The sequence below is a fragment of the Colobus angolensis genome, unplaced genomic scaffold, assembly GCF_000951035.1.
Source record: "Colobus angolensis palliatus isolate OR3802 unplaced genomic scaffold, Cang.pa_1.0 Scaffold28, whole genome shotgun sequence".
Taxonomy (NCBI): Eukaryota; Metazoa; Chordata; class Mammalia; order Primates; family Cercopithecidae; genus Colobus; species Colobus angolensis.
Window position 1 is genome coordinate 8,350,759 of NW_012116043.1, and position 27,813 is coordinate 8,378,571.

The window sequence follows — 27,813 nt, forward strand, 5'->3', positions numbered from 1 at the left end:
CAGGATTTCTCTGCTGGGAGTAGAGCTGTGATCTAGTAGTAGAGAAGCTTTTTTTTTTTTTGAGATGGAGTCTTGCTCTGTCACCAGGCTGGAATTGCAGTCACTGCAACCTCCGCCTCCTGGGTTCAAGCGATTCTCCTGCCTCAGCCTCCCGAGTAGGTGGGATTACAGGCATGCGCCACCACGCCCAGCCAATTTTGTGTTTTTAGTAGAGACAGGGTTTCTCCATGTTGGTAAGGCTGGTATCAAACTCCCGACCTCAGGTGATCCGCCTGCCTTGACCTCCCAAAGTGCTGGGATTACAGGTGTGAGCCACTAGGTCCGGCAGCCTCTGAGATTTTTTTAGTCAAGGACCTATTATGTATGTCAATCTGGGTTGGACGGTGTGAACTCCATGCAGTTCGAATGGCCATATCAAGCTGCACTTCTGTATTCACAGTGCTCAGCATAGAGCCTGCCATGTAGTCAGTGGTCAGTAAGTACTTGTGGAATTAATGAAGGACAGGTCAAGGCAGATACGAAGTAAATGAAACAGGACCCTTTTTCTTTTCCTGGATGGCACTTAAACCTCACTGAAATTGTATATTCATTTGTGTATTTATTTGTTTAATATCATTTTTTTTCCTCTGAATTCTAAGGTACATGAAAGCAGGGACTGGCTGGGCACAGTGGGTCACGCCTGTAATCCCAGCACTTTGGGTGGCCGAGGCGGGCAGATCACGAGGTCAAGAGATCAAGACTATCATGGCCAACGTGGTGAAACCCTGTCTCTACTGAAAATACAAAAATTAACTGAATGTGGTGGCACGCACCTGTAGTCACAGCTACTTGGGAGACTGAGGCAGCAGAATCACTTGAACCCAGGAGGTGGAGGTGGAGGTGGAGGTTGTAGTGAGCTGAGATTGTGCCACTGCACTCCCCCCTGGGGACATAGCGAGACTCCGTCTTAATAAAAAAAAGCAGGGACCATATCTGTCTTACTCCCCTTGTGCCTTCATTGTCTGACTCATAATAGGTGATCACCAAATACTTATTAAATGAACCCTAGAGGGAACAGTGTCGTTAAAGGACAGAACTAAATGTGTGAGGTGGTGGGAGGAGGATCTGGCTGGAGTTGAGTGGGAGAAGCTGAGTGGAATTGAAGCCAGGATTTGGAGGGGCTGATGGAGGTCTTTGCAGGCTATGAGGGCCATGGGACCCTCAGTCTTGTGTCCCATCTTGACCTGAGTCTTTCCTGGTCCTGGCAGGTGGAAGTGCAGTGCCTGCTCTTGCTGGAGGTGCTGGGCGGCTCCCACAAGCACGCCGTGGATGGTGCTGTGAAGAAACTCACGAAGCTGTGGAAAGAGGTGACAGGACTGCAGGGGCTGGCGGGCATTGCTTCTTCCATGCCACTCCCCCACTGCCATCTTATACACCTGCCTGGCACTTTCCTCTTTAGAACCCCGGGCTGGTGGAACAGTACTTGTCAGCCATTCTCAGCCTAGAGCCCAACCAGAACTATGCCGGCATGCTGGGGCTGCTGGTGCAGTTCTGCACGAGCCACAAGGAGATGGACGTGGTCAGTCGGCACAAGGCAAGTGCCAAGGCAGAGTGACTGTGGGTTTGCTACGCTGGGAATGTTGGGAGTTCACTGGAGGGAAGGAATGGGAACCTGCTTTGCCCTGGTGACCCTAGCTGTTGACCTCATCTGAAACTTGTTGATTTTCTCATGTGAGACTGTGGCCTTTTGCCATGATACATGAACTTTTAGGAGTTGGAAAGTTTCCCTTCTGTTTCTGGCTTGGGTGATAGTTTGCTTGTTCATGCAGTCACTTATTTATCCCAGTTGAGTGGCTGCCATGTTCTAGGCACTGTGCCCGGTGTTGGGGGTACACCAGTGAGTAAGAGAGCTGTGACCCCTGCCCCCAGGGAACTGAGTCTGAGAAACTGACATTAAACAGATAGTCTACTTAATTATAACTAGTATGTGCTACAAAGGGAAAGTGTGAGAAGCTGTGAGACTCCACAACGGAAGGACCTGATTTAGGCTGTGGGTCAGAGAACACATCTCTCTAAAGAAGGAACTTTGCGGCCGGGCGCGGTGGCTCAAGCCTGTAATCCCAGCACTTTGAGAGGCCGAGACGGGCGGATCATGAGGTCAGGAGATCGAGACCATCCTGGCTAACACGGTGAAACCCCGTCTCTACTAAAAATACAAAAAAACTAGCCGGGCGAGGTGGCGGGTGCCTGTAGTCCCAGCTACTTGGGAGGCTGAGGCAGGAGAATGGCGTAAACCCAGGAGGCGGAGCTTGCAGTGAGCTGAGATCTGGCCACTGCACTCCAGCCTGGGTGACAGAGCGAGACTCTGTCTCAACAAAAAAAAAAAAAAAAAAGGAACTTTGAGAGTGAAGAGGAATTAGCAAGGTCAAGAGGTGAGGCAGAGCATTTTGGGCAGAGAAAGCCTGTGGGCAGGAACAGAGAGGAGGCAAGAGGAGTTGGAGTGGCAGGAATGGGTTAGAGTGACGCAGCCAGCTGAGTGGTGGGCAGGGCCTTATAAGTCATACCAAGGACTTTGGACTTTATCCCAGGGGGCCATGGAAGGCTGTGGAAGGGTTTTAAGTGGGGTTGCATGATCAGTGGGACCTCTATGCTTAACACTGAAATTTGGGGTGTTGATTTGTATTTTTTGGAGGCACTCTAGCAAGAGGGACCCCTTAAGCCAGTGATGAGACATTTGAGAATGTCAGGATCTTACCAGAGCTTTGTGTTCTCTAGAGCGCCCTACTGGACTTTTACATGAAGAACATCCTGATGAGCAAAGTCAAGCCTCCGAAGTACCTGTTGGTGAGCGAGAGGTGGCCTTTACTCACCTGGACAACTGATCCCATTTTCAATTCTGGGATGCTGAACTCTTTTTCCTTCTTGGTCCGTTCCCATGAGGGCTAGGTGCCTTATTCCTTTTTCTTTGTAGGATAGCTGTGCCCCTCTGCTCCGATACCTGTCCCACTCAGAATTTAAGGACCTGATACTGCCCACCATACAGAAGTCCTTACTGAGGAGTCCAGAGAATGTTATTGAAAGTAGGTTGCTGTCAGCCAGGATGGTGGGAGGGAGACGAGTTGCCTGTATCTCTGTTCCCAATATTTGGCAACAAGAAGTGTGTGTGGTAGGGGCGAGGGAAGGGGGATGTATTCACTGTTTACCTGGTTGGGACCTTGGGAGAGAGATTGGGGACCCTTTTGAGATTATGTTGAAAGTCAGCCAGACACATTGGCTCATACCTGCAATCCCAGCACTTTGGGAGGTCGTGGTGGGCAGATCACTTGAGCCCAGGAGCTCAACTTGGGAGGCTGATGTGGGAGGATAGCTTGAGCCCAGGAAGCGGAAGTTGCAGTGAGCCAAGATGGCAACACTGCACTCCATCCAGCCTGGATGACATAGTGAGACCTCATCTCAAAAAACAAAAGAGAGGCCAGGCACGGTGGCTCATGCCTGTAATCCCAGCAGTTTGGGAGGCTGAGGCAGGTGGATTACTTGAGGTCAGGAATTTGAAACCAGCGTGACCAACTTGGTTAAACCCCGTCTCTAATAAAAACACACAAAAAAATCAGATATGTTGGCATGTGCCTGTAGTCCCAGCTACTCGGGAGATTGAGGCAGGGGAATCACTTGAAACCGGAAGGTAGAGGTTCCAGTGAGGCAAGATCACTCCATTACACTCCAGCCTGGGCGACAGAGACAGACCCTGTCCAAAAAAAAAAAGGGAAGAAAAGGAAAGTCATGGGCTATCTTTTTAGAGGAATACACAAAAGTATATCCACTAAGAATACTGCATATAATTTTAGGGGTTCAAGAACCCACTGGATCAGTTCATAGCTTTATGTAGGTGCTAGCCATTGTTTTGATTCCCAGAAAATATCAAGTGTTCACCTTCAGAGTTGAGTGGAAGAAAACAAAATATCCTCTTACCCCTGCACCTCCCCAAAAGAACTTTCTGGAGACCATTCAGGTTAAGAACCTCCTCTCTAGACATTCTGGACTTAGTATGGAGGTGGCACTTGAAATCATGGGATCTGAGTGTTGAGTCTCTGTCCCTGTGTATCTTAGTAAAATGTGTTGGTGGGATGTTGGAAAGGCAGTTTTTGTTGATGGGGATGGGGAGGTATACAGCTTTTCAGCAGAGCTTTGGGACTACTCATGTAGCCTGTAGAGATGAAGGGTGGGCATGGTTCCATGTGGCCGGACAGCAGGCCAAGTAGCATTTGCTGGGGAGTAGGAGAAAAAAATTATCTGTTGAATTTATTGCTGAGATTGACATGGTCAGTGCTTTCTGTCCCTCTTAGCTATTTCTAGTCTGTTGGCATCAGTGACGCTTGACCTCAGCCAGTATGCCATGGACATCGTGAAAGGACTGGCTGGTGAGTATCCCAGCCCCTCTTCAGCCCATAAGTGGCACCTTGGGTTTTGGTTGTACTTGTCCTAATTGTTGTAGCAGGGGTAGGGGACAGCTCAAGGTAGTAATAAGGTCCTAACCTAAACTACATTGGCACTGGCAGTTTCTTTCTTGAGATTATTTGAATGAGAGCATACAGCTAGTACTGAAGAGATGGCAGCATGGAAAAGACAAAGACGAAAGTCTGGATGCTCAGTTGTTGGCTGCTTCTGAGCGGTGGCTTTGTGTGTCCAGGTCACCTGAAATCCAACAGTCCCCGCCTGATGGATGAAGCTGTGCTGGCACTGCGGAACCTGGCACGCCAGTGCAGTGACTCTTCAGCCATGGAATCCCTGACCAAGCACCTATTTGCTATCCTCGGAGGTGAGCAAGCCTTCTTGGCCATGAGGATGGTTGAGGCATGGTCCCTGGTATTTCCCTCAGCTGGGATCTGAAGGGGACTTGATGCTCCAAGTCTGCTCATGGCGAGGCTGTGTGGCCAGGAGGACATCACACTGGAATGTGAATGTGTGTGAATGAACAAAACCCTGCACGGGTGGTGTGGATGGGGTGATTTCAGGTTTTTCGTTTTTAAGATACACATTTTTATAGGCATAGCAGAAAAGACTAAAGGAAATACACCAGAAAAGAAATGTCTTTGAGTAATGGAAACATGATTGCCTTTTAAATGTTTTTCTTTATATTTTTTCTGTTTCACAAGTTTTCTGTAGGAACATTCCTTCTTAAGTCAGAAAGCAAAAGGCTAGTAAATGTTGTTTTAAACCCAGCTTCACAACACAAAGACTACTTCTGGAATCACAAACCATATTGTGGCATCACACACGTGACTGCATTGTTCACTCTCTTGGGAACTGTGGCATATGTGAATGTGAATCTTTGCTGTCTCTCCTCTCAGGCTCGGAAGGAAAACTAACTGTTATAGCCCAGAAGATGAGCGTCCTCTCAGGTACAGGATGTCTTTTTTTTTTTTTTTTTTTTTTTTTGAGAAGTCTTGCTCTGTCACCCAGGTTGGAGTGCAGTGGTGTGATCTCAGCTTACTGCAACCTCTGCCTCCCAGGTTCAAGCGATCCTCGTGCCTCAGCCTCCTATGTAGGTGGGATTACTGGTGCGTACCACCACGCCTGGCTAATTTTTTTGTATTTTTAGTAGCGATGGGGTTTCACCATATTGGCCAGGCTGGGCTCGAACTCCTGGTTCCTGATGTCAAGTGATTTGCCCGCCTCAGCCTCCCAAAGTGCTGGGATTACAGACAGATACAGGATTTCTCTGCTGGGAGTAGAGCTGTGATCTAGTAGTAGAGAAGCTTTTTTTTTTTTTGAGATGGAGTCTTGCTCTGTCACCAGGCTGGAATGCAGTGGCACAATCTTGGCTCACTGCAACCTCCACCTCCCAGGTTCAAGCACTCCTTCTGCCTCAGCCTCCTGAGTAGCTGGGACTACAGGCACGCACCACCACACCCAGCTAATTTTTTTGTATTTTTAGTAGAGACGGGGTTTCACCATGTTGGCCAGGATGGTGTCGATCTCTTGACCTCATGATCCACCTGCCTCGGCCTCCCAAAGTGCTGGGATTACAGGCGTGAGCCACCACGCCTGGCCTAGTAGTAGATAAGCTTTAACATAATTCTTAGGTGAGGTGAATCCTTCTTTGGATCTTGACACCTGTGACCATCTTGGGTCCATCCTGCCTCCTAGGACCCTGCTGCTTGTGTGCTTGACAAGAGGGACTTGTTCAGGTCTAGCAGGAGGCTTGGCTTCTATAGAAGGCAGGAGGTGTAGAGGAGGCATTGAGGGAAGATCAATAATGGCTAAAGGAGAGGTATGCCTGCTGGAGACACAGAAGAGGTCTGTGACCCAGAGTGCAGAGGTGGCAGAAGTAGGAAGACTTGCCTCTCTGTGGTTTTGTGCTGATAAGGGACTGAACAGAGAATCTGCCTTTTAGGGATTGGGAGCGTCAGTCATCACGTGGTGTCTGGACCTTCCAGTCAGGTCCTGAACGGGATCGTGGCTGAGCTGTTCATCCCATTCCTTCAGCAGGAAGGTAAGTCCATTCATCATGGTGAGCATGCATTTTGTACTCATCCTTGACCGTGGTTTTTCACAATTGGAGCTTTGCTTCCATAAACCTCTCCTGAAGACACACCACCCTCAGAGAGCAAGGCTTGGAGCTGTCTGAAATATCACTGCTTCCTCCCCCTTGTACTCTGGCTTGTTTTTTGCGCTGCTTGCAATGATTTGACATGGTTATAAGACACTGGACTGACTGGACTTCTGCTTTTTGTCCTAGTTCATGAAGGGACCTTAGTACACGCTGTCTCTGTCCTGGCTCTCTGGTGTAACCGATTCACTACGGAAGTGCCCAAGAAGCTCACTGAATGGTTCAAAAAAGCTTTCAGCCTTAAAACCTCCACATCTGCGGTGAGGCACGCCTACCTGCAGTGCATGTTGGCCTCTTATCGGGGTAAGACACCTCCCAGGGCTAGTGTCCAGGTCTCCGTGCAGAGTGACCGAGTCTTTAGGGTATTATTAACGTTCCTGCTTTCCCTGTTAGTTCAGCTTATTTTGCACCATTTATTTCTTCCGGAAATAAATGAGAGCATTCGGCTTAGCTCAAAATCAGAATTCAGTCTTCACAACAAATTCTGACTTCTCCCCCTTGTCAGACTTTCAAAGTACAAAGTTTTATTCGGAGAGGACCAGAACCGGAACTTGTCACTACGGTATCTGAAATCATGGAAAAATGACTGAGATAAGACTGGTTTAAGGGCCGGGTGCGGTGGCTCACACCTGTAGTCCCAGCACTTTGGGAGGCCGAGGCGGGTGGATCACCTGAGGTCAGGAGTTCGAGATCAGCCTGGCCAACATGGTGTAACCTTGTCTCTACAAAAATACAAAAATTAGCCAAGCATGATGATAGGTGCTTGTAATCCCAGCTACTTGGAAGGCTGAGACAGAATCGCTTGAGCCTGGGAGGCAGAGGTTGCAGTGAGCCGAGATCAAGCCATTGCACTGCTGCCTGGGCAACAGAGTGATACTCTGTCTCAGAAAAGAAAAAGAAACATCTAGGAGATTCCAGGGCCTCCTCTTGAGAGGGGACACCCTTCTGTGTGAAATGCCTTGTCTGATGAACTTTGTACTCACTTACTTCTTTTAATGATAAGGGAAGAAAAATGTGACCACAAGAGGTTTTTGCCCTGAGTTGAAAGCAATAAATCTTTTTCTGAAATACGTCTCCCAGCTCAGAATCATAGATCATCTTTGTGCAGTGGTTTGTGAGGTTTATTCAAACCGTAGTGCTGACTATGTGCTGACTGAAGTCGTAGATTTTCCATGGTGGAAATGCACAGGCAATACATTGTCAGCTGCCTTAGGGATATAGTGAACTCACATCCATGACTTAAAAACAGTCTATGGGGCCGGGCGCAGTGGCTCAGGCCTGTAATCCCAGCACTTTGGGAGGCTGAGACGGGCAGATCACAAGGTCAGGAAATCAAGACCATCCTGGCTAACCCGGTGAAACCCCGTCTCTACTTAAAAATACAAAAAACTAGCCGTGCGAGGTGGCGGGCGCCTGTAGTCCCAGCTACTCGGGAGGCTGAGGCAGGAGAAAAGCGTAAACCCGGGAGGAGGAGCTTGCAGTGAGCTGAGATCCGGCCACTGCACTCCAGCCTGGGTGAGAGAGCAAGACTCCGTCTCAAAAAAAAAAAAAAATAAAACAGTCTATGAGGCCAGGCAAGGTGGCTCGTGCTTGTAATCCCAGCACTTTGGGAGGCTGAGGTGGGAGGATTGCTTGAGCCCAGGAGTTTGAGACCAGCCTGGGCAACAAAGTGAGACCCCCGTCTCTACAAAAAATTAAAAAAATAGTTGGGCATGGTAGTATATGCCTGTGGTCCCAGCTACACAGGAGGCTGAGGCAGTGGGATTGCTTGAGCCCAGGAGTTCAAGGTCAGCCAGGGAAAATAGCAAGACTCTGTCTCTACCAAAAGTTATACAAAAAGTCTATGTACTATATCAGTTTGAATTATTGCTGCATTGAATGACCATCAGTTGTAGGTGGGACCTTGAATTGTGGATGGCAAGAACTTGATTTTACCTAGTCTCTTCAGCTTGAGCTAGTTCTGCTCATTGCATTTATTTTTAATTTATTTTTTAAAAAAGGAATGCAGAGTGCCAGAACTCAGTGCTCATTGCTTTTAAAATAAACATAATATAAACCTTTTAAAAACCAAACAAAACCTTTATAATAAAGATTTCTTGGATTCAAATCCATAACATTGTCTGGAAAACTACTTTCATTATAAAATGTTCTGATGTACCCATTTAGTAGCTATGAAAACATGGAACAACAAACCCAGGTGTGGGGGTGGGGGGGAAGAAAACATGGGCTTGAGCTGTAGTTTTTTTTGAGATGGAGTTTCTCTCTGTCACCCAGGCTGGAGTGTAGTGGCGTGATCTTGGCTCACTGCAACCTCCACCTCCCAGGTTTAAGCGATTCTCCAACCTCAGCTTCCTGAGTAGCTGGGATTACAGATGCCCACCACCATGCCTGGCTAATTTTTGTACTTTTTAATAGAGACAAGGTTTCGCCATGTTGGCCAGGCTGGTCTTGAACTCCTGACCTTGGGTGATCTGCCCACCTCAGCCTCCCAAAGTGTTGGGATTATAGGCATGAGCCACTGCGCCTAGCTGAACTATAGTTTTAACTGGTTTCTCCATTTTTTTTTTTTTGAGACAGAATCTCGCTCTGTCGCCCAGGCTGGAGTGCAGTGGTGCGATCTCGGCTCACTGCAACCTCTGCCTCCCGAGCTCACACCATTCTCCTGCCTCAGCCTCGCAAGCAGCTGGGACTACAGGCACCTACCACCACGCCCAGCTAATTTTTTTTGTATTTTTAGTAGAGACGGGGTTTCACCATGTTGGTCAGGCTGCTCTGGAATTCCTGGCCTCGTGATGCCCCCGCCTCAGCCTCCCAAAGTGCTGGGATTACAGGTGTGAGCCACCGTGCTTGGCTTCCTTTTTTTTTTTTTTTAAACGAGTTTAGTTCAGAGGTCAGTGGATTGGTTCTGGTTTTAGAATTTGGGTCCAAAGGTCATCTGGTATGGGGGAAGAGTACCAGGTGGGAATTGATAGGATTGAGGGTGGCTCTGACTTGCCTCAGCTAGCTGTGTGACCTTGAGCAACTCACTTAATGTCTTTGCTTATCCATCAATTGAATAACTGGACCACACCCGGCTAATTTTGTATTTTTAGTAGAGACAGGGTTTCTCCATGTTGGTCAGGCTGGTCTGGAACTCCCAACCTCAGGTGATCCACCAGCCTTGGCCTCCCAAAGTGCTGGGATTACAGGTGTGAGCTACTGCACCCAGCCATAAGGATTATCTTTCTGCCTCTAATTTTGTGGCTGTAGACTTTAAATTTTGATTTAACTTCACTTCTTTTTGAGATATTTGAAAAATTAACTGAAGGGTTTTAGTCATCTGGTTCACAGTTAGTTAGATAAATCCTTTCTCAGTCCTGTCATTTCCAAGAATCAGGATGTCCTTTAAGGTGCTTGTCCTCTCTCCACAGGTGACACACTGTTGCAGGCCCTGGACTTACTGCCCTTGCTCATCCAGACAGTGGAGAAGGCAGCCTCCCAAAGCACTCAGGTTCCCACAGTCACTGAAGGGGTTGCCGCAGCCTTGTTGCTCTTGAAGCTGTCAGTGGCTGACTCACAGGCTGGTATGAGTCCAGAGATGTCCAGGATGGTAGAGATAGAGGCCTCTGACAAGAGTCCTTGGGAGGAGTGTCTTGATGTTCAGGGTTAGCTTGGTCCTGACCACACTGGATCAGCCACAGGTTTGCTTGTCATCTGCAGGATGAATCTTAGGGTTGCATGGGCAGTGGGAATGCAGTCAGGGGACTGTCATTGTCCCACTGTCCTTCGTTCTGTTGCTCCAGTGCTACACGGGCTTGTGGATGATACCCAGATGGAGCAGGGTTTAGTATTGGGACTGTTTGTTTCAGTTGGTTATACATTCATACAGTACAAAATTCAAAAGGATATAACATGAGAAGCTACCCCTTAGCCCTGTCTTTTCCCTTAGCCGTTAAGTTTCCCTCCATAAACAGTGTTATCAGTTTTGCACTTTGGGAGGCTGAGGTGGGCGGGTCATGAAGTCAGGATTTCAAGACCATCCTGGCCAACATGGTGAAACCCCATCTTTACTAAAAATACAAAAATCAGCTGGGTGTGGTGGCACTTGCCTGTAATCTCAGCTTCTTGGGAGGCTGAGGCAGGAGAATCAATTGAATCCGGGAGGTGTAGGTTATAGTGAGCTAGGATCATGCTACCGCCCTCCAACCTGGGTGACAGAGCGAGACTTTGTCTCAAAAAAAAAAAAGACAAAAAAAAAATGATATTACCAATTTTATGTCCAGAGATAGTGTGTTTATGTAATTGAACATATTGGGTAGCATACTCTATATATCATATTAGATACAATATATATACTATATATCTTCCAAGTGATTCCAAATCAGTACATCAAAAAGAGCTTTCTCATTTTTTGTGGCTATATCGTATTTCAGGCTTTCTTTATTTCATCTCCCAATCTCTGCACTGGGACACACCTGAACTTACTTCTTTGGTTAGGAATGGAGCTCAGCTCTCCTCATGTAGTATCGTGTGCCCACTGTGGCCGTGCAAGGCACTGGGCTACCTGGGGGAATGCTAAGATGAACATGACCTTCTACAGCAAATTTCAGGGTGCTTACTTCATAGTAGGAGCAAGGAAATACAAAAATATATCCATAGCTTAAGAGAAAATGTGGCATTAGAGCAGTTTTGAAGGAGAGATTGCTTTTAGTTGGGGGGATGGGTATTGGGAAGGGTTTCATGGAGAAAGAACTAGTACCCTGAAGACTGGGAAGGATTTCATTATCCTGAAGGGAATGACCCAGTGTGAATTCAAACAGCCCCAGTCAGGGAAGGGCAGGGAAAGCCAGAGTCTGTAAACCTCGGGTATTCCAGCTTGGTGCCTGGGGTGGATGGGAATTCCGGGTGAGAAGCAGTTTACCTAGGCTCCTGTAGGCAGCAGAGAACCACCGAAGAGTTTTATACAGGAAGTGATACCAGAAGGACTGAGGTCAGTTCCCCAAATGGAAGAGCACTGAGCCTCCTGCTGCAGAGGAGGGTTTGCCAGCAAAGCCCACGCCAGCAGCTTCAGGATGGAGTGGATCAGCTCTGGGGGACATGATGAGCTGCGTCGTGGGGTAACCTTTTGTTTCTTGCAGAGGCCAAACTGAGCAGTTTCTGGCAGCTGATTGTGGATGAGAAAAAGCAGGTTTTCACTTCTGAGAAATTCCTGCTTATGGCTTCAGAGGATGGTAAGTTACTCCACGCTTAGTTGAACTCAGGAGTGAGGCAAAGTCTCTTTGGAAAATCTTCAGAGAAGAACCTTTCTTGACCAGCCAGTCAGGTCTGCAAAAACCTGGGCCAGAGTGATCTGACCAGCAGCTTAGCTGTTGTGGGAATAATTTCATTCCTGTAGGGAATGTAAGGTTAGGGAAGTGGGACTTGGGAGATGCGTGGAGACAGAGCAGTAATGGCTGTGGAGCTACGATATGAGCTGTAATTATAGCTGATTGGGTAATTGGTGCTGTCTCCGAGGTTTTCTTGTGTTGAGGCAGCTGAGAAGCTCTTGTGGAGTCTGGCAGGCTCTACTCCCCCACCAAGAGACACAAAAACTACTGGTTTCTATCCTGGCAGAAAAGGAACAGTTGAATTTTAAATGTGTGTTTAAAATTCTACATTGCCTTAGGGGTGTCTGCCACTAATTGGTGACTTGAAAAGTCTTTTGACTCATAAATCGCAACATCCCATTAATGAGCTACAACTGTTAGTCATTTCCTGGTTTTAGAAAAATTTTTAGTTAAATTTTGAAAAGGAAATAGACTAATGTAATTCAAAAATAGATACAATAGGGTCTACATTGAAAATTATACCACTGCATTGATCTCTGGCTACCCAGTTCCTCAGCTATAGATAACCAATTTTATTAGCTTCTTCTGTAGCCTTGATATTTTAGATATATGCAAGTAAATACCTGTATGTGTTTGTTCTCTACCTTTTTTACACAAATGGTAGTGTGCCTGCCCGTATGTACTGTGCTTTCTAGACCTGGAAAGAGTCCGTATCAGTCTATAATGAACTTCATAATTTTTTTTTTTTTTTTTTGAGATGGAGTTTCGCTCTTGTTGCTCAGGCTGGAGTGCAATGGTGTGATCTCAGCCCACTGCAACCTCTGCCCCCTGGGTTCAAGTGATTCTCTTGCCTCAGCCTCCTGAGTAGCTAGGATTACAGGCATGTGCCACTACCACCTGGCTAATTTTTTTTTTTTTTTTTTTAGTAGAGATGGAGTTTCTCCATGTTGGTCAGGCTGGTGTCGAACTCCCGACCTCAGGTAATCCACCTGCCTCGGCCTTCCAAAGTGCTGGGATTACAGGCATGAGCCACCATGCCTGGCCTCTTTTTAGAACTTCATAGTAATTTTCTATCATTGTTAAGACAGGATCTCACTCTGTTGCCCAGGCTGGAGTGCAGCAGCACAGTCATGGCTCTCTCCAGCCTCAACCTGGTCTCAGGTGGTCCTCCCACCTAAGCTTCCTGAGTAGCTGGGACTATAGGTGCACACCACCACATCCAGCTAATTTCTGTATTTTTTTTTAAGAGATGGGGGTTTCACCATGTTGCCCAAGCTGATCTTGAACTCCTGGGCTTAAGCAGTCCTCCTGCCTCAGCCTCCCAAAGTGCTGGTATTATAGACATGAGCCATGGTGCCTGGCCCTAGTCTTTTTTTTTTTTTTTTTTTTTTTTGAGACAGTCTCGCTCTGTTGCCCAGGCTATAGTGCAGTGGCACAATCTCTGCTCACTGCAACCTCCACCTCCCGGGGCCCTAGTCTTTTTTTTTTTTTTTTTTTTTTTTTTTTTTTGAGACAGTCTCGCTCTGTTGCCCAGGCTATAGTGCAGTGGCACAATCTCTGCTCACTGCAACCTCCACCTCCCGGGTTCAAGCAATTCTCCTGTCTCAGCCTCCTGAGTAGCTGAGACTACAGGTGCGCACCACCACACCTGGTTAGTTTTTGTATTTTTAGTGGAGACGGGGTTTTACCATGTTGGCCAGGCTGGTCTCAAACTCCTGACCTCGGGTGACCTGCCTGCTTTGGCCTCCCAGAGTGCTGGGATTACAGGCATGAGCCACTGCACCTGGCCAGTAATTTTTAATTATTTTTAAAAAAGTAGGTTGGGGCTGGGCACGGTGGCTCACACCTGTAATCCCAGCACTTTGGGAGGCCAAGGCAGGCGGATCGTGAGGTCGAGAGATTGAAACCCCGTCTCTACTAAAAATGTAAAACTTAGCTGGGCGTGGTGACCGGTGCCTGTAATCCCAGCTACTCAGGAGGCTGAGGCAGGAGAATCGCGTGAACCTGGAAGGCAGAGGTTGCAATGAGCCGAGATCGTGCCACTGCACTCCAGCCTAGGTGACAAGAGCGAAACTCCATCTCAAAAAAAAAGAAAAAAAATATATATATATTTAAAGTAAGTAAAAATAGTATATACTTTTCTTATTGCAAAATACATGTGTGCACAATAAGCAAGAAAAAAAAACAACTGTAATTTCACTTCAAGTGATAATCACATTTTTATTTTGTGGTGAATTTTCAGTTCATTCCAGTTATTTCTGGGTATACATATGTGTGTGTACACTTAACTATTTTAAAAACACTTCTACTCCTTTTCTTCCCTCCTAGCCCTGTGTACTGTGTTGCATCTGACAGAGAGACTTTTCCTTGACCACCCGCATAGACTCACTGGCAACAAAGTTCAGTACGTGAGGCTGACTTACCTTTTCTTTTGGGCCAAATGAGGCGAAGGCTAGCAGAACCTGAGAAAGGGTGTGTGGCAGGTGGAAGGGTTGGCTGCGAAAAGCCCTGCTCCCGGCCTTCCCCCAGACCTGTCTGTCCCTGTGCTTGCAGGCAGTACCACCGGGCTCTGGTCGCGGTGCTCCTGAGCCGCACCTGGCACGTCCGCAGGCAGGCTCAGCAGACGGTTCGGAAGCTGCTGTCTTCTCTTGGGGGCTTTAAGCTGGCGCACGGACTGCTGGAGGAGCTGAAGACTGTCCTCAGTTCTCACAAGGTGAGGGCATCTGGGCTCTAGAACTGGGGCTTTTGGATCCACTTAGCTGCCCCTGCTTATGCTGTGGGGTTTTGACTGGGCCACTCCCTGACTGTTCTTTCTTACTCTGTGTGATGCCAGCATCTTCTGCTCTGCCGTCCAGCTCCAGTAACATCTTTCATAGGATTCCTTTTCCTTTTCAGAGACTTTTTTCCCACATGTAGCTTCTTAACCTTTTTTCCAGGGTCTTTTGGGTTTTTGTTTTGTTTTGCTCACTGCAACCTCAACTTCCCAAGCTTGAACAATCCTTCCACCTCAGCCTCCCAAGTTGCTGGGACTATGGGTGCACACCACCTATAGTGGCCACTAATTTTTTGATTTTTTATTTTTTGTAGAGATGGGGTCTCTCTCGAACTTCTAGGCTGAAGTGATCCTCCTACCTCGGCTTCCCAAAGTGTTGGGATTACAACGCACAAGCCACCGTGCCCTCCCCCTTTATCCTTGATTAATTGAATAATACTTTATGTTTTTAAAGCACTTTGTACTTTTGAAGCATTTTCTTTTTTTTTTTTTTTTTTTTTTTTGAGACGGAGTCTTGCTCTGTCGCCCGGACTGGAGTGCAGTGGCCAGATCTCAGCTCGCTGCAAGCTCCGCCTCCCGGGTTTACGCCATTCTCCTGCCTCAGCCTCTGGAGTAGCTGGGACTACAGGCGCCCACCACCTCGCACGGCTAGTTTTTTGTATTTTTAGTAGAGACGGGGTTTCACAGTGTTAGCCAGGATGGTCTCGATCTCCTGACCTCATGATCCGCCCGTCTCGGCCTCCCAAAGTGCTGGGATTACAGGCTTGAGCCACCGTGCCTGGCCCCTGAAGCATTTTCTACCCATTTTTTCTTTTGATTTTTTTTTTTTTTTTAAACAATGCCTTTCAAAGGCAAATAGGGCTTGGTATTCTTGTGTCATGTGAATTGACCGGGGTTCCAGGAGCTCAAATGACTTGCACCGTGTCTCCCCCGATGGAGGGAGACCCCCAAAGATGTGGATCTTATTTCTGTGCTCTTTGTGCTGTGTTCCACTGCTTTCCTTCCTCCCTAAGCCTGTTGAGGAATGTGGCCAGTGACAGACTTGCCATCACAGGCTGGGTCTCCTGGACCAGTTCCTGTTGCCTTCTTTACCCCCGTAGGCTTTTTAGATGCAAAGTCACAGGTGCTTCCTTCTTCCAGGCACATCTCACAGCCTGTGGGTCCCATTGCAGGAAGCTGGGTATCCATCTCCACTCCAGCAAGGACCCCAGGGAAGAACTGAGTGAGGAGCCGCTGTGTCCGTGGCGTGTTTGGTTCCTGTGTTCCAAGCCTGCACAGGGCTCTTAGCAGTGGGGTTCTTATGTTTTATCTCACGTGTCTCCACACAGGTGCTGCCCTTAGAGGCGCTGGTGACTGATGCTGGAGAGGTGACTGAGGCGGGCAAGGCCTACGTGCCTCCACGGGTGCTGCAGGAGGCTCTGTGTGTCATCTCTGGTGTGCCAGGGCTCAAGGGTGATGTCACTGACACCGAACAACTGGCCCAGGAGATGCTAATCATCTCCCACCACCCATCCTTAGGTCTGTGACTGCGGTGGGTGAGGGAAAGCCTGGGGCTTTAGAGGATGGGGTAAGAGCAGGCCAGGCAGAAGGCCTCAAAGAGCTCCCTTCCCCTTCAGTGGCTGTGCAGTCTGGACTTTGGCCAGCACTTCTTGCCAGGATGAAGATCGATCCTGAAGCCTTTATCACCAGGCACCTGGATCAGATCATTCCCAGGATCACCACTCAGAGTCCCCTAAACCAGGTGATGGGCACATGAGCTGGTCTGGCCTCAGGTCGGGGAGGGGCCCTCTCATCACAGGGTACAGGAAGAGAGGATTCAAAGAAGCAGGTGAAGGTGGGTAAAATGTAGGCTTGGACCCTTGCACGTGACAGAAATGTAAACTGGTTTAAGCACAAAAGGGAACTTACTGCCTCATTTACCTGCAAAGTCCAAGGATATGACTGGCTTTAGCTAATGCTGACTATAGAGGTTCAGATGTTACCCTTGGGACATTGTAGGTGATGTCTCTCTTACTCTGTCCCATCCATCTTTGTCTCTTGGCTCTGTTTTCCACGATGTGGGCTCCATTCTCAGGCTTTCCCTTTCCCTTTCTGGTAGCACAAGAGCTGCTAGAGTTCCAGGCTTTGTCTCCCCATCAGCTTCTGGGGGAAGAGCTTGCTTGTTTCAATAACGTCTACTGGCTTGGGGTTGCTTTGACCCTGATTAATCTGACTTGGGAGCCATGCTCATCTCTGCGCTGCTCCTTCTGCTCTGGGTCTATACCTACCTCTGAAAAAAGTGAGGGCAGCTCCACCTGAACCATGGAGATTGAGAATTGGGAAGGAGTGTATCCCCTCACGTCAGGTGCTGTGTCAGACAGAGGGGCACTGCTCGGTAAGGAAAGCAGACATAGACTCCAACCGGCCACTGTGATGGACAGTGCCCAGGAGTAACAAGGCAGTGGCATGAAGAATGGGAGCCAGTGCCAGGGGCATTCAGGTGTGGTGGACCTCTTGCCAGTGCCAGTCTTGGCACACACTGACCATGTCTGCGTTTGTCTGGCAGTCCTCCATGAACGCCATGGGCTCCCTTTCCATCCTGTCACCAGACCGGGTCCTCCCACAGCTCATCAGCACCATCACCGCCTCCGTGCAGAACCCTGCACTGCGCCTGGTGACGCGGGAGGAGTTTGCCATTATGCAGACCCCTGCTGGGGAGCTGTATGACAAATCCATCATCCAGAGGTGAGACCTCACTTGTGGGCTCGGTTTCCTTTGCTCCCCAAGGGATAGTTTTCTTGCATGTAGGATGGAGCCAGCACCTCTTGTGGGTCGAGTGCAACAGCCTGTCCATTCATTGGCTAAGGGCCTGCTGTGTCCCCGGCATGGTGCTTAGGTCCTGGGTACTAAAGTGTGTCCAGTATCCGGCACTTTGCCCGTGCACAGTGCTTAATAGCTAGTTGGAATTTCATGGCTAGTGGGAGACTGACAGGCCTTGCGGTTCTTTTCAAGCTGGCTGATGACCCACTCTGGTGTTTCAGTGCCCAGCAGGACAGCATAAAAAAGGCCAACATGAAGCGAGAGAACAAAGCTTATTCCTTCAAAGAGCAGATCATCGAGCTGGAGCTGAAGGAGGTAAGGACACAAAGGCACTCGCAGAAGGTGGCTGCTGAGCTTGGTGGCCTCAGGCCGGTGGCTTTTCTCACTGCATATATGCTGTTCACTTGGATCATCCTGAGGCCCATGGCACACTCCTCTGATGTCTCTGACCAGTGTCTGGTGCACCGGCACACTCTCCCTTCGCCCTTGCTCCATAGCTTCTTCCACCCACAACTCAAATCCAGCTTCTTCCTCTGCTGGGTGCTGGCGGCAGTGCACGTCTCCTCTGCTAAGTGGTGTTGCTGAATTCCGTGTCTGTCCCCCAACTTCCGTGAAGGCTGGGACCCATCTAGACTCCTGATAGTAGGCACAGCGCCTGGTACAGTGGGACTTCTGGGGAATCCTGGCTTGATTGCTGAATTCAGCTTTGGGCAGAGCGGGTTCTGACAGGAGCAGAGCACTTAGGACTCTTTCCTATCTCAGCGTTGGCCCTTCTCTCTTGTCTTCACAAGGCAGGATTCTTCTTGTCTTTCACATCTCAGTCCACATGTGCCCTTCTCAGAGAGGTGGCCAGCCTGTCCACCCTATCGAAAGTAGACTCCACCCTTCCTCCCTGTGACTAAGCATCATATTTGTTTCTTTACTAACAGTTGTCGTGACCCAAAAGCATCTGATGTATGTGTTGGTTTACTTGTTTATTGTCTATCTTCGCCGGCTAGATTGTGAGCTCTGTGAGGGCAGGGACTTGATCTTGTTCCCTCCGGTATTCCTGCCGTCGGGAACAGTGCCTGGCACAATGCAGGTGCTCACTAAATGTTTGCTGAATGAGTGAGTGAGTTCTGTGGCTTGTTGTTTCAGGCCACTATAGCAGGCCTTTTCTACGCTCAGCTTATCCTGTGGGAGAGCTTACTTCTCTATTGCTGTCTCCATTCTATAGAAACGAGGTGGCTATGGACTTTGTGGGAGGTTGGGGGTGCACATGGTGGGTTCAGAGGCCCAACTCACAGACTTAGAGCTGGCGTGGTGCTGTTTGTGTGGAAGCAAGCTCACCTTCCTCTGTAGGGGAGGGAGGTCTGTTCCTTGGAGATGAGATTGGTTGGTTTGCCCATCCCCTTTAGGAGATAAAGAAGAAGAAAGGCATCAAAGAGGAGGTGCAGCTGACCAGCAAGCAGAAGGAGATGCTGCAGGCCCAGCTGGACAGGGAGGCACAGGTCCGGAGGCGGCTGCAGGAGGTGAGTGGCCACCCCCACCACACACTCACGCCGGAAGAGTGCTGGGTAGCTTGGTCCCGCTCCTTGCTGTCACAAGCAGGGCCCTGCTGACCTGCCTCCTGGGCAACTCTGCTTGCAGCTGGATGGGGAGCTGGAGGCGGCGCTTGGACTGCTGGACATCATCCTGGTCAAGAACCCATCCGGCCTGACTCAGTACATCCCTGTTTTGGTCGACTCTTTCCTGCCCTTGCTGAAGTCTCCCTTGGCTGCTCCCAGGATCAAGAACCCCTTCTTGTCCTTGGCTGCCTGTGTCATGCCCTCTAGGCTCAAGGCTTTGGGTTAGTCCTTGTTTGCTGGCTGCAGGGATGGTCCAGGGGTGCCCCTGAGTGCTTTTGGGGAGGTGGGTGGTGACCTCAGCTGCTGAGTTTTGTTTTCTTGTGGAAGCAGCCTTGGAGGCTCAAGCTGGATGTGCTTAGCAGAGACGTGGTGCCTCCTCTTCTCTCCCACTTCACATCTGTGCCTTCCCTCTGAGGAGCAGATTTTAGATGCTAGTCAGTGTTCGATCTTTGTGTACCAGTTTTAAAACTAAGAAGTCAGAAGTTCAGTGGCAGTGAGGATGGTTTGGTGCAGTGTGGTGGCTCAGCCCAGCCCAGGTCTCCTGAGCAGCCACATGACAGCAGTGAACAGAGGCCCCTGTGACCTTTTAGCTTCCTGTTAGCTCTGGAGACACAAACACCAGGCAGAGTGGCTGGCAGTTTTGGTGGCCTTGCTTTTGTGGTTGGTTAATGGCCTTTAGCAGACTTCTATCCTGACCTAACGAGGATGTTCCCATGAGTGAGGCCAGAATCTGGGAACTGTTCTGAGTGGAAAAGTCAGTTGGTGCATATGGAACCTGCCAGAAGTGTCACCTGGCTGGCTGGGCTTGTTGCGTAGAGGTGGAGGTGCTGCACAGATAGAGCTGTACTCTTGGCTGAATGACCCTTCCAGTGGCCCTTGTCTCCTGTCAGCGTAGTCATTTTTTGAATGTCCAAAGGGCAGCTCCCTGCCTACCTGCCCTCTGAGGCTGTCACAAAGATCGAGTAAGAACTTAGGTTGGGGACATTTTGGCGAAGCAGATTTTTTTTTTGAGACGGAGTCTTGCTCTGTCGCCTGGGCTGGAGTGCAGTGGCTGGATCTCAGCTCACTGCAAGCTCTGCCTCCCAGGTTTACGCCATTCTTCTGCCTCAGCCTCCTGAGTAGCTGGGACTACAGGCGCCTGCCACCTTACCTGGCTAGTTTTTTTTTGTTGTATTTTTTAGTAGAGACGGGGTTTCACAGTGTTAGCCAGGATGGTCTCGATCTCCTGACCTCGTGATCCGCCCGTCTCGGCCTCCCAAAGTGCTGGGATTACAGGCTTGAGCCACCGCGCCCGGCCCGAAGCAGATTATTTTAAGTCAGAAGGGTGAGGCACTGGGTCCCGTTTGAACCTGGGCTGGATTCTGCATCTCTGTGTGTGTCATCCCCTGCCGGGTCTCTCCTCTTCAACACAGGCACTTTGGTGAGCCACGTAACCCTGCGCCTGCTGAAGCCAGAGTGTGTCCTGGATAAGTCCTGGTGCCAGGAAGAGCTGTCCGTGGCTGTGAAGAGGGCAGTGACGCTGCTGCACACCCACACCATCACCAGCAGGGTGGGCAAGGGGGAGCCAGGTAAGGGCTGGGACGGGATCAGGGGCACCAGGCGGTGTGAGCTGGTGCCAGGAATGCTGCTCGAGGCACAGTGTCACCCAGGGCCTCCTGAGCCTGGGGGGTTGGACCAGATGGAGAATTTCTGAGTTGAACCCTGGTAGTCTGTGAGTGGCTGTGAGCCCAGTTGAGTGTTTACTTTTTGTCATTGGCGTCCCCTTCTCTGTTTTAACTCTCACATCCTGGAACTGGGAAGTGTTTGGCAGTAGTAGCAGAATTGGTTTTAGACTGGACTACCAGCTGCTGTGTCCGTCCTCGTGCCCTGTGCTTCCAGGTGTCAGAACAGGCTTCTGGCCCATCCCTTCCCTACCTTCCCTGAGGATGGAAATAGGCAGCAGTGGCCCGGGCCCCTGCAGGATCTTATCTGCTTCTCACTCTCACAGGTGCTGCGCCCTTGTCCGCGCCAGCCTTCTCCTTAGTCTTCCCGTTTCTGAAGATGGTGCTGACCGAGATGTCCCACCACAGTGAGGAGGAGGAGGAGCGGATGGCCCAGATTCTTCAGATCCTGACTGTCCACGCCCAACTGAGGGCCTCCCCCAGCACCCCACCCGGGCGAGTGGACGAGGTTGGCAGGGAAGCTCTTCTCTCCCCTTGGTTTAAAGGAGATCAGGGAGGCAGGGCCTGTGGACTCTTTCCATCTCATGAACAGTTCTGGTGGGGAAATAGAGGGTGTATGTTTATACCAACAGCAGCCTCACACAGTGTTGTGGGTTTTTCAAGGCAAAAACGGGTCAGACTGCTTCCTTCACGTGACTGTAGACTCTGGCTCCCCTGCCATCCCTTTGCATATCAGTCCACCTGATTCAGTTTGTTGGCTGCATGAGATTATGCACTATGGATGTATCATGTTTTACTTAATTCTTTACCTGTTGATGAATATCTTAAGGTTGTTTCTAACTTTTCCCTGTTTTGAGCAGCACTATGACATGCCCTCTTGTATGTATATGCCCCTTACTTACCCAGTGTGAGCGTTTCTTTAGGACAGGTTCATTGGACATGGAATTACCAGATTATATGGCATATTCTGAGCTATACTGTCACCAAGAGTTTTCTTTTTCTCAAAGCCTAATGCAACCTCAGATAGTATTAATATTGTCAGTGATGGGTGAAAGAATGGTATCTCATTTTATTTTGCATTTCTTACAAAGTTGAATGTCTCTTCATATGTTTATGGTCTTTCTGGATTTCATAGTGTGAATTTCAAGCAAGTTTCAGAATTTAGTTTTTAGTTCCTGAGGATCATGGTTGACTGGGGTTAGCACCTGTGGACCTAACTGTAATGAGGTTTCTATGGTGGGGCCAGTTGTATGATCCAGAATGTTCGCCTGTGGGTGAGGGGGTGCCCTGTCATTGGCCGCCTGGGTTACAGACCTCCCCACAGCCTCATCTCTACTTACCTGCCGTTCTTTCCTAGAATGGCCCAGAGTTGCTGCCTCGCGTGGCCATGCTGCGTCTTCTGACTTGGGTGATCGGGACGGGCTCGCCCCGCTTACAGGTGACCTGGTTTTCAGTTGGCTGTTGCTGTGACTCAGTTTGTGACCCAGACCTCAGGTCCCAGTATAAAGGGTGGAGTCCTAGTTTCCTTTCAGCCGTCACTTTTGGACTTTGATAGAAAAACTGCTTTAGAGAGCCAGCCTGACTGTTGTTAGCTAGTGAAGGGTTTTGCCACTGGAGCTGGGGTCTTAGCCCTTGCAGTGCTGTAGGGGTGGCCATTCTCAGTGCATATCCCTCTCTGGCCCCATAGTAGTAAATGATTTGCTGCCTGAACCAGTGGATTGGTGTTTTTCTTAGGTTCTAGCTTCAGACACCCTGACTACCCTGTGTGCCAGCAGCAGTGGTGATGATGGCTGTGCCTTTGCAGAGCAGGAGGAGGTGGACGTGCTGCTCTGTGCCTTGCAGTCCCCGTGTGCCAGCGTGCGGGAAACCGTGCTCCGGGTGTGTGCTCAGTCTCTCACAGAGCCTCTGCAGTGTCCCTTGTCACTCTATGCAAGTGCAAATTGCATGATAAGCATTTAAGAGACTGTCCCTCACCCTGGCGGGAGGCCTAGAGACAAAGAGAAGAAGTCACTTGGTTGGGGTCTCTCTGAGAATCAGAAAACCAAGCAGTCATGATGTATCACTGTATTTTTTCCTTTACCTTGGAACACTTCACTTAATTTTTAAACTAGAATGCAGACTTTGGTACTTCCACAGACAGACCTAACTTGCAGGAGGAGTTCATTTCTTTAGCCCATTGCCATGTACTTGGCTTTTTTTCATGGCTTTTGGACCAAAAACTAGAGCATCCCCTTGGAGTGGTAAGACAGTGGTTCCTACCTGCTGGTCCATAGCCTCCTGCTATTGATATGTGACAGTTTTCACTGGCTTTTGGTAAAATGTGAAAAATGATGACAATATGGTAAATTTTTCCTTAAAAATTATTTGAACTAAAGGAACACACTTTTTCTGAGGTTTTATCTGTCTGGTTTATTTAACGTTTTAATTTTCACATTAAAAAACATTTTACCACCTCACACACTAAGGAACTTAGAGTTAATTTTAATTGATTTCACTTTAACCACTTGTGGTTAGTGGCTCCATCTTGGACAGTACAGCCTAGAGAGAGGTGAGGAGGCAGGTCAGAGGCTTTTCGGAAAGATGGTGCCTCATGCGGTCCAATCCCACCCCTTCCAGGGGCTGATGGAACTCCACATGATATTGCCAGCACCTGATACCGATGAGAAGAATGGCCTGAACCTTTTGCGGAGACTCTGGGTGGTCAAGTTTGACAAGGAAGAGGAGATCCGGAAGCTGGCTGAGAGGTGAGAGAGTCAGCATGTCGTTTTCTCCTGCTCCATCCTCTCTTCCTTTAGGAAATAACGGAACTCAGCGTGTTCAGCCTCCAGTGGGAAGAAGGGCCGAGCCGGCGGGGGCCGGGCCGGTGGGGCAGATGCTGCGGATCGTTGTCTAAGCAGCCCCCACTGTGGATCTCCCACAGGCTCTGGTCAATGATGGGCCTAGACCTGCAGCCAGACCTCTGCTCCTTGCTGATCGATGACGTGATCTATCATGAGGCGGCTGTAAGGCAGGCGGGGGCCGAAGCCCTTTCCCAGGCAGTGGCACGTTACCAGCGGCAGGCAGCGGAGGTTATGGGCAGGCTCATGGAGATTTACCAGGAGAAGCTCTACGTGAGTGACTGTGCAGCCCTGATGCAGTCTGGGTATGTGCGGTTGGGTGGGTCTCTGCTCAGCCCCCTACTGCTCCAGACAGGAATCTCAGGGCTCACGGTGGCTCAGGGTAGCTGTGGCTAGTTTCCCACCTCACAGTCCTGGTGCCCAGGTCATTGATCTGCCCATTGCAAAGCATTTACCAACTTGTCTGTTGCAGCGGCCACCCCCAGTGCTGGATGCTTTGGGACGAGTTATTTCAGAATCTCCTCCAGATCAGTGGGAAGCCAGGTATAACAGTTGTTCCAGCCTTGTCCTACTCCAAACTTTCTGAGATGTAGTAGGTTGGCTGGGTGGGTGCTGTGAGGAGGCAGCATGGGATAATGAAAGAGCAGGACCTCCCTCAGAGTTGCGGAAGGGTGAGTTCAAGTGTTGGCCCCTCCTACGCTAGCTGCGTGACTGCGAGCATGTTTCTCCTTTTCCCCAGGCCTCTGTTTCCTCATCTGTATGCAGGGCACAATAACAGAAGCTACTAGCCTTTCTCCACAGAGCCCACAAGTAGCAGTTGGAGGATTAGACAGATGTCTGGGAGCAAGTGGGACCTTGAAAGACGCTTGCCTCCCACAGAGCAGGCACAAAATAGGCGAGGGTGTTAGTTTTCTGAATGGCTCATCCTGGCCTTGTCCACTCCGTGAGGCCTTGTGTGTCAGTGTAGGGTGGTGTATGGGCCATCCTGGCTTATTTTTCATTCTAGACCATCAGCCAGGGATAGGACACAGATGCTTTGCTCCATGGCTGGAAAGAATAATACCACTTTGCCCTTGGAGAGTGTGTTCACTTCCACAGGCCTCTGCATCTGGTTCCTTTACCTCCGTCTTCTCTTACGACCTGCCTTGCAGGTAGAGGGGTGAGCACTGCACTCACATTCCTCTCTGAGGGAACCGATGCAGGGCTGCTCACCCAGTAGGAGGTAAAATCAGGGCAGATGGCAGGTCTCCCTATGACAAGCGGGTTGTTCCAGAACATTGGGTGTGCACTGGGTGATGGGCTTCATGCTGTTCTCTGCCCCCAAAACGGTGTTTACCTCAGGCAAGCTCCCTCTCCGTCCCGTGCACCGGCAGAGGTTCCACTGGCGGAGGAGGCCCATTGGCTGCCTCTCCTGATGTGCTCCCACTTCTTTCCGAGGTGTGGCTTGGCGTTGGCCCTCAACAAGCTCTCCCAGTATCTGGACAGCTCTCAGGTGAAGCCACTCTTCCAATTTTTTGTCCCTGATGCCCTCAACGACCGACACCCAGATGTCCGGAAGTGCATGTTGGATGCAGCCCTCGCAACACTCAACACTCACGGGAAGGTAAGGGGGTCCTAGCCTGCTAAGGAGACACGGGGGAGGCAGGCTGTAGGGCTGAGCAGGGGCCAGAGATGCTGAGTGCGAGCCAAAAAGACCACAATAGTGTGTTAAATTCTTTTAAGTCTGTAGCAGTCCTGCCAGAAAACTGGAAGAGCCGCTGGCTGGCATGTCAGGATGCCTGTCCCAGAGCTAGACTTGGTCTTGGTCCTCAGGGCAGGGACTGTCATCCCCAGATGCAGCCTATAGGGTTGACCTGAGGCTCTGAGGGGTTTGGCTTTCCAGGAGAACGTCAACTCGCTGTTGCCAGTATTCGAGGAGTTCCTGAAGAACGCGCCCAATGATGCCAGCTACGATGCTGTGCGACAGAGTGTGGTGGTCCTGATGGGCTCTCTGGCCAAGCACCTGGACAAGAGTGACCCCAAAGTGAAGCCCATTGTTGCCAAGCTCATTGCTGCCCTCTCAACCCCCTCCCAGCAGGTACCTGCCATTTGACCTGGGACCCACATGCCAGTTAGAGAATTGGGACCTGGCTGTGGTTAGGCAGTGGGATGGTAGGGGAGGAATCGGACAATCAGGGCCTGGAAAGTCCAGTTTTTGGTAAGGATTCACCCCTTCTCCCAGGGAAGAGCCTGGTTTCTAGTCAGGAACACTCCTGGAGAGGGAGTTTCTTTGTTACTTTGTTCTAGTAGACCTCCCAGATAGTTTCATTTTTTTCTACTCACCTGGTTTATAGTCAAGAATGCCCCTGGGGAAGGAGTTTCTTTGTTACTTTGTTCTAATAGACCTCCTAGATAGTTCCATTTTTTCTGTTCACTAACACGCACTGGGGATACAAAGGGGAAAAAAAAATAAAAGATCAGGCTTTGTCTTATGTCAAGCCTTTCCCTGGCCCTTTACATGTGTTGATTATGTGTTGCAGGTGCATTTTAATGTAGCCTCTAAGCTACAGTGCAAAGAAATTTATTTTTCTTTGTTTGAGAAACATGCATATATTTCTATATATATATGTATTTTGTGTTTTTTTTGTAGTTTGCATTTTGGACCACTTAGAGTATCCTCATAAAATGAACAGTTGGCCTGGGCGTGGTGGCTTATGCCTGTAATCCCAGTGCTTTAGGAGGGTGAGGTGGGTGCTTAGGCCAGTAGTTCAAGACCAGCCTGGGCAACATAGATCGTGTCTCTACAGAAACTTTAAAAATTAGCCAGAGGTGGAGGCCATGCCTGTGTTCCTAGCTCCTCAGGAGACTGAGGCAGTAGGATTACTTGAGTCCAGGAATTCAAGGTTATAGTGAATGAGGATCGTGCCACTGCACTGTAGCCTGGGTGACAGGGTAAGACCCTATTTCTAAAAACAAAACAAAAAACTGTACCAAAAGAATGCACAGTTGAAAACAGTTTCCAAAATTGTGGTCAAATACAGTGTCAGAAAGCCCAAACTACAAAAGAGTCGCATCTGGGCACCTGCCAGCGTGGCATCAGGGTTGCTGCTCTCAAGCTGGGCTTAGTGAGCTGCGGTTGGGAGGCAGGATTGAGTGTCTTTTGGTTCCACTCAATTTGTGCCTGGTCCTATAAGGCCCTGCCCTATTTCTCTGTGATTTTGACAAGTTTGGAAACAGAGACACGGGCTGTTTTTATGGAAGCAAAACAGCACACTTTTCTGGAAGCTTTCTTTCTGAGTGGATTTAGTCTTTAGAGTCCCCTCCTTGTCACCTACCCCCCTGCCCAGGCCTAGGTTTTCCATTTAGACCCGAAATGGCACCATACGGGCTGAAGCTTTTGTCGTCAGCAGATTGTAGTATGCACCCTGAGGGGTATATAACACTGTGTGTACCTGTTTGCTTCTCTGGTGCCCTGTGACACCTGCAGGCAGTGGCTGAGATGGGGCTTGGGACATCTAGTAGTGGGTGCTGTGGAGGATGGTCAGACCCCATGAAACTGCTGCAGCAGAGCCACATCATTGATAGGCAGGCCCTTCCCTAGGTCCAGGAGTCCGTGGCCAGCTGTTTGCCACCCCTTGTGCCAGCCATCAAGGAAGACGCTGGAGGGATGATCCAGAGGCTCATGCAGCAGCTCCTGGAGTCAGACAAGTACGCAGAGCGCAAAGGGGCCGCGTATGGGCTGGCGGGCCTGGTGAAGGGCCTGGGCATCCTCTCGCTGAAACAACAGGAGATGATGGCAGCACTGACTGATGCCATCCAGGATAAGAAGAACTTCCGCCGGCGAGAGGGTGAGCATCTCTGAGCTTGGGGCTGCCCAGTATGGGAGTCGGTCCCCAGGTTGCCAGAGGAAGGAATCTGACCCTGACACCCCAGGTGGAGGCTGCTGCTTGTGTGTGTACTACGGAGGGCCCTGCTGTGTGTGACCCAGTCCAGCCGGGTCCTTGCTGCTTTCCGTGGACTTGGAAATTTCTAACTCAGCAACACCCTTAGCTGAGAGAGGTTTGGCTTTTTTTTTTTTTTTTTTGAGACTGAGTCCCACCCTGTCGCCAGGCGCGATCTCAGCTCACTGCAATCTTCATCTCCCGGGTTCAAGCGATTCTACCTCAGCCTCCCTAGTAGCTGGGATTACAGGTGCACACCACCACACCCAGCTAATTTTTGTATTTTTAGTAGAGACGGGGTTTCACCATGTTGGCCAGGAT

At 49.6% G+C, this 27,813-nt stretch overlaps 1 protein-coding gene across 1 annotated transcript in view; it reads left to right on the forward strand.

Annotated features, from left to right (window-relative positions):
• The window catches only part of GCN1L1 (GCN1 general control of amino-acid synthesis 1-like 1 (yeast)), a 75,122-nt gene that overhangs the window by 14,034 nt on the left and 33,275 nt on the right, over positions 1-27,813 (forward strand). Inside the window, exons 6-34 of the mRNA XM_011948601.1 lie at positions 1,248-1,346; positions 1,439-1,573; positions 2,755-2,823; positions 2,951-3,059; positions 4,323-4,397; positions 4,667-4,795; positions 5,328-5,378; positions 6,374-6,472; positions 6,719-6,892; positions 10,000-10,152; positions 11,707-11,799; positions 14,224-14,299; positions 14,449-14,608; positions 15,997-16,186; positions 16,285-16,409; positions 17,214-17,392; positions 17,689-17,782; positions 18,865-18,978; positions 19,097-19,295; positions 20,487-20,642; positions 21,062-21,243; positions 22,093-22,173; positions 22,470-22,613; positions 23,352-23,479; positions 23,656-23,845; positions 24,045-24,115; positions 25,010-25,175; positions 25,455-25,649; positions 27,153-27,399. Coding sequence (XP_011803991.1) covers positions 1,248-1,346; positions 1,439-1,573; positions 2,755-2,823; positions 2,951-3,059; positions 4,323-4,397; positions 4,667-4,795; positions 5,328-5,378; positions 6,374-6,472; positions 6,719-6,892; positions 10,000-10,152; positions 11,707-11,799; positions 14,224-14,299; positions 14,449-14,608; positions 15,997-16,186; positions 16,285-16,409; positions 17,214-17,392; positions 17,689-17,782; positions 18,865-18,978; positions 19,097-19,295; positions 20,487-20,642; positions 21,062-21,243; positions 22,093-22,173; positions 22,470-22,613; positions 23,352-23,479; positions 23,656-23,845; positions 24,045-24,115; positions 25,010-25,175; positions 25,455-25,649; positions 27,153-27,399 — 3,883 coding nt within the window. The remainder of the gene's footprint in view (positions 1-1,247; positions 1,347-1,438; positions 1,574-2,754; positions 2,824-2,950; positions 3,060-4,322; positions 4,398-4,666; positions 4,796-5,327; positions 5,379-6,373; positions 6,473-6,718; positions 6,893-9,999; positions 10,153-11,706; positions 11,800-14,223; positions 14,300-14,448; positions 14,609-15,996; positions 16,187-16,284; positions 16,410-17,213; positions 17,393-17,688; positions 17,783-18,864; positions 18,979-19,096; positions 19,296-20,486; positions 20,643-21,061; positions 21,244-22,092; positions 22,174-22,469; positions 22,614-23,351; positions 23,480-23,655; positions 23,846-24,044; positions 24,116-25,009; positions 25,176-25,454; positions 25,650-27,152; positions 27,400-27,813) is intronic.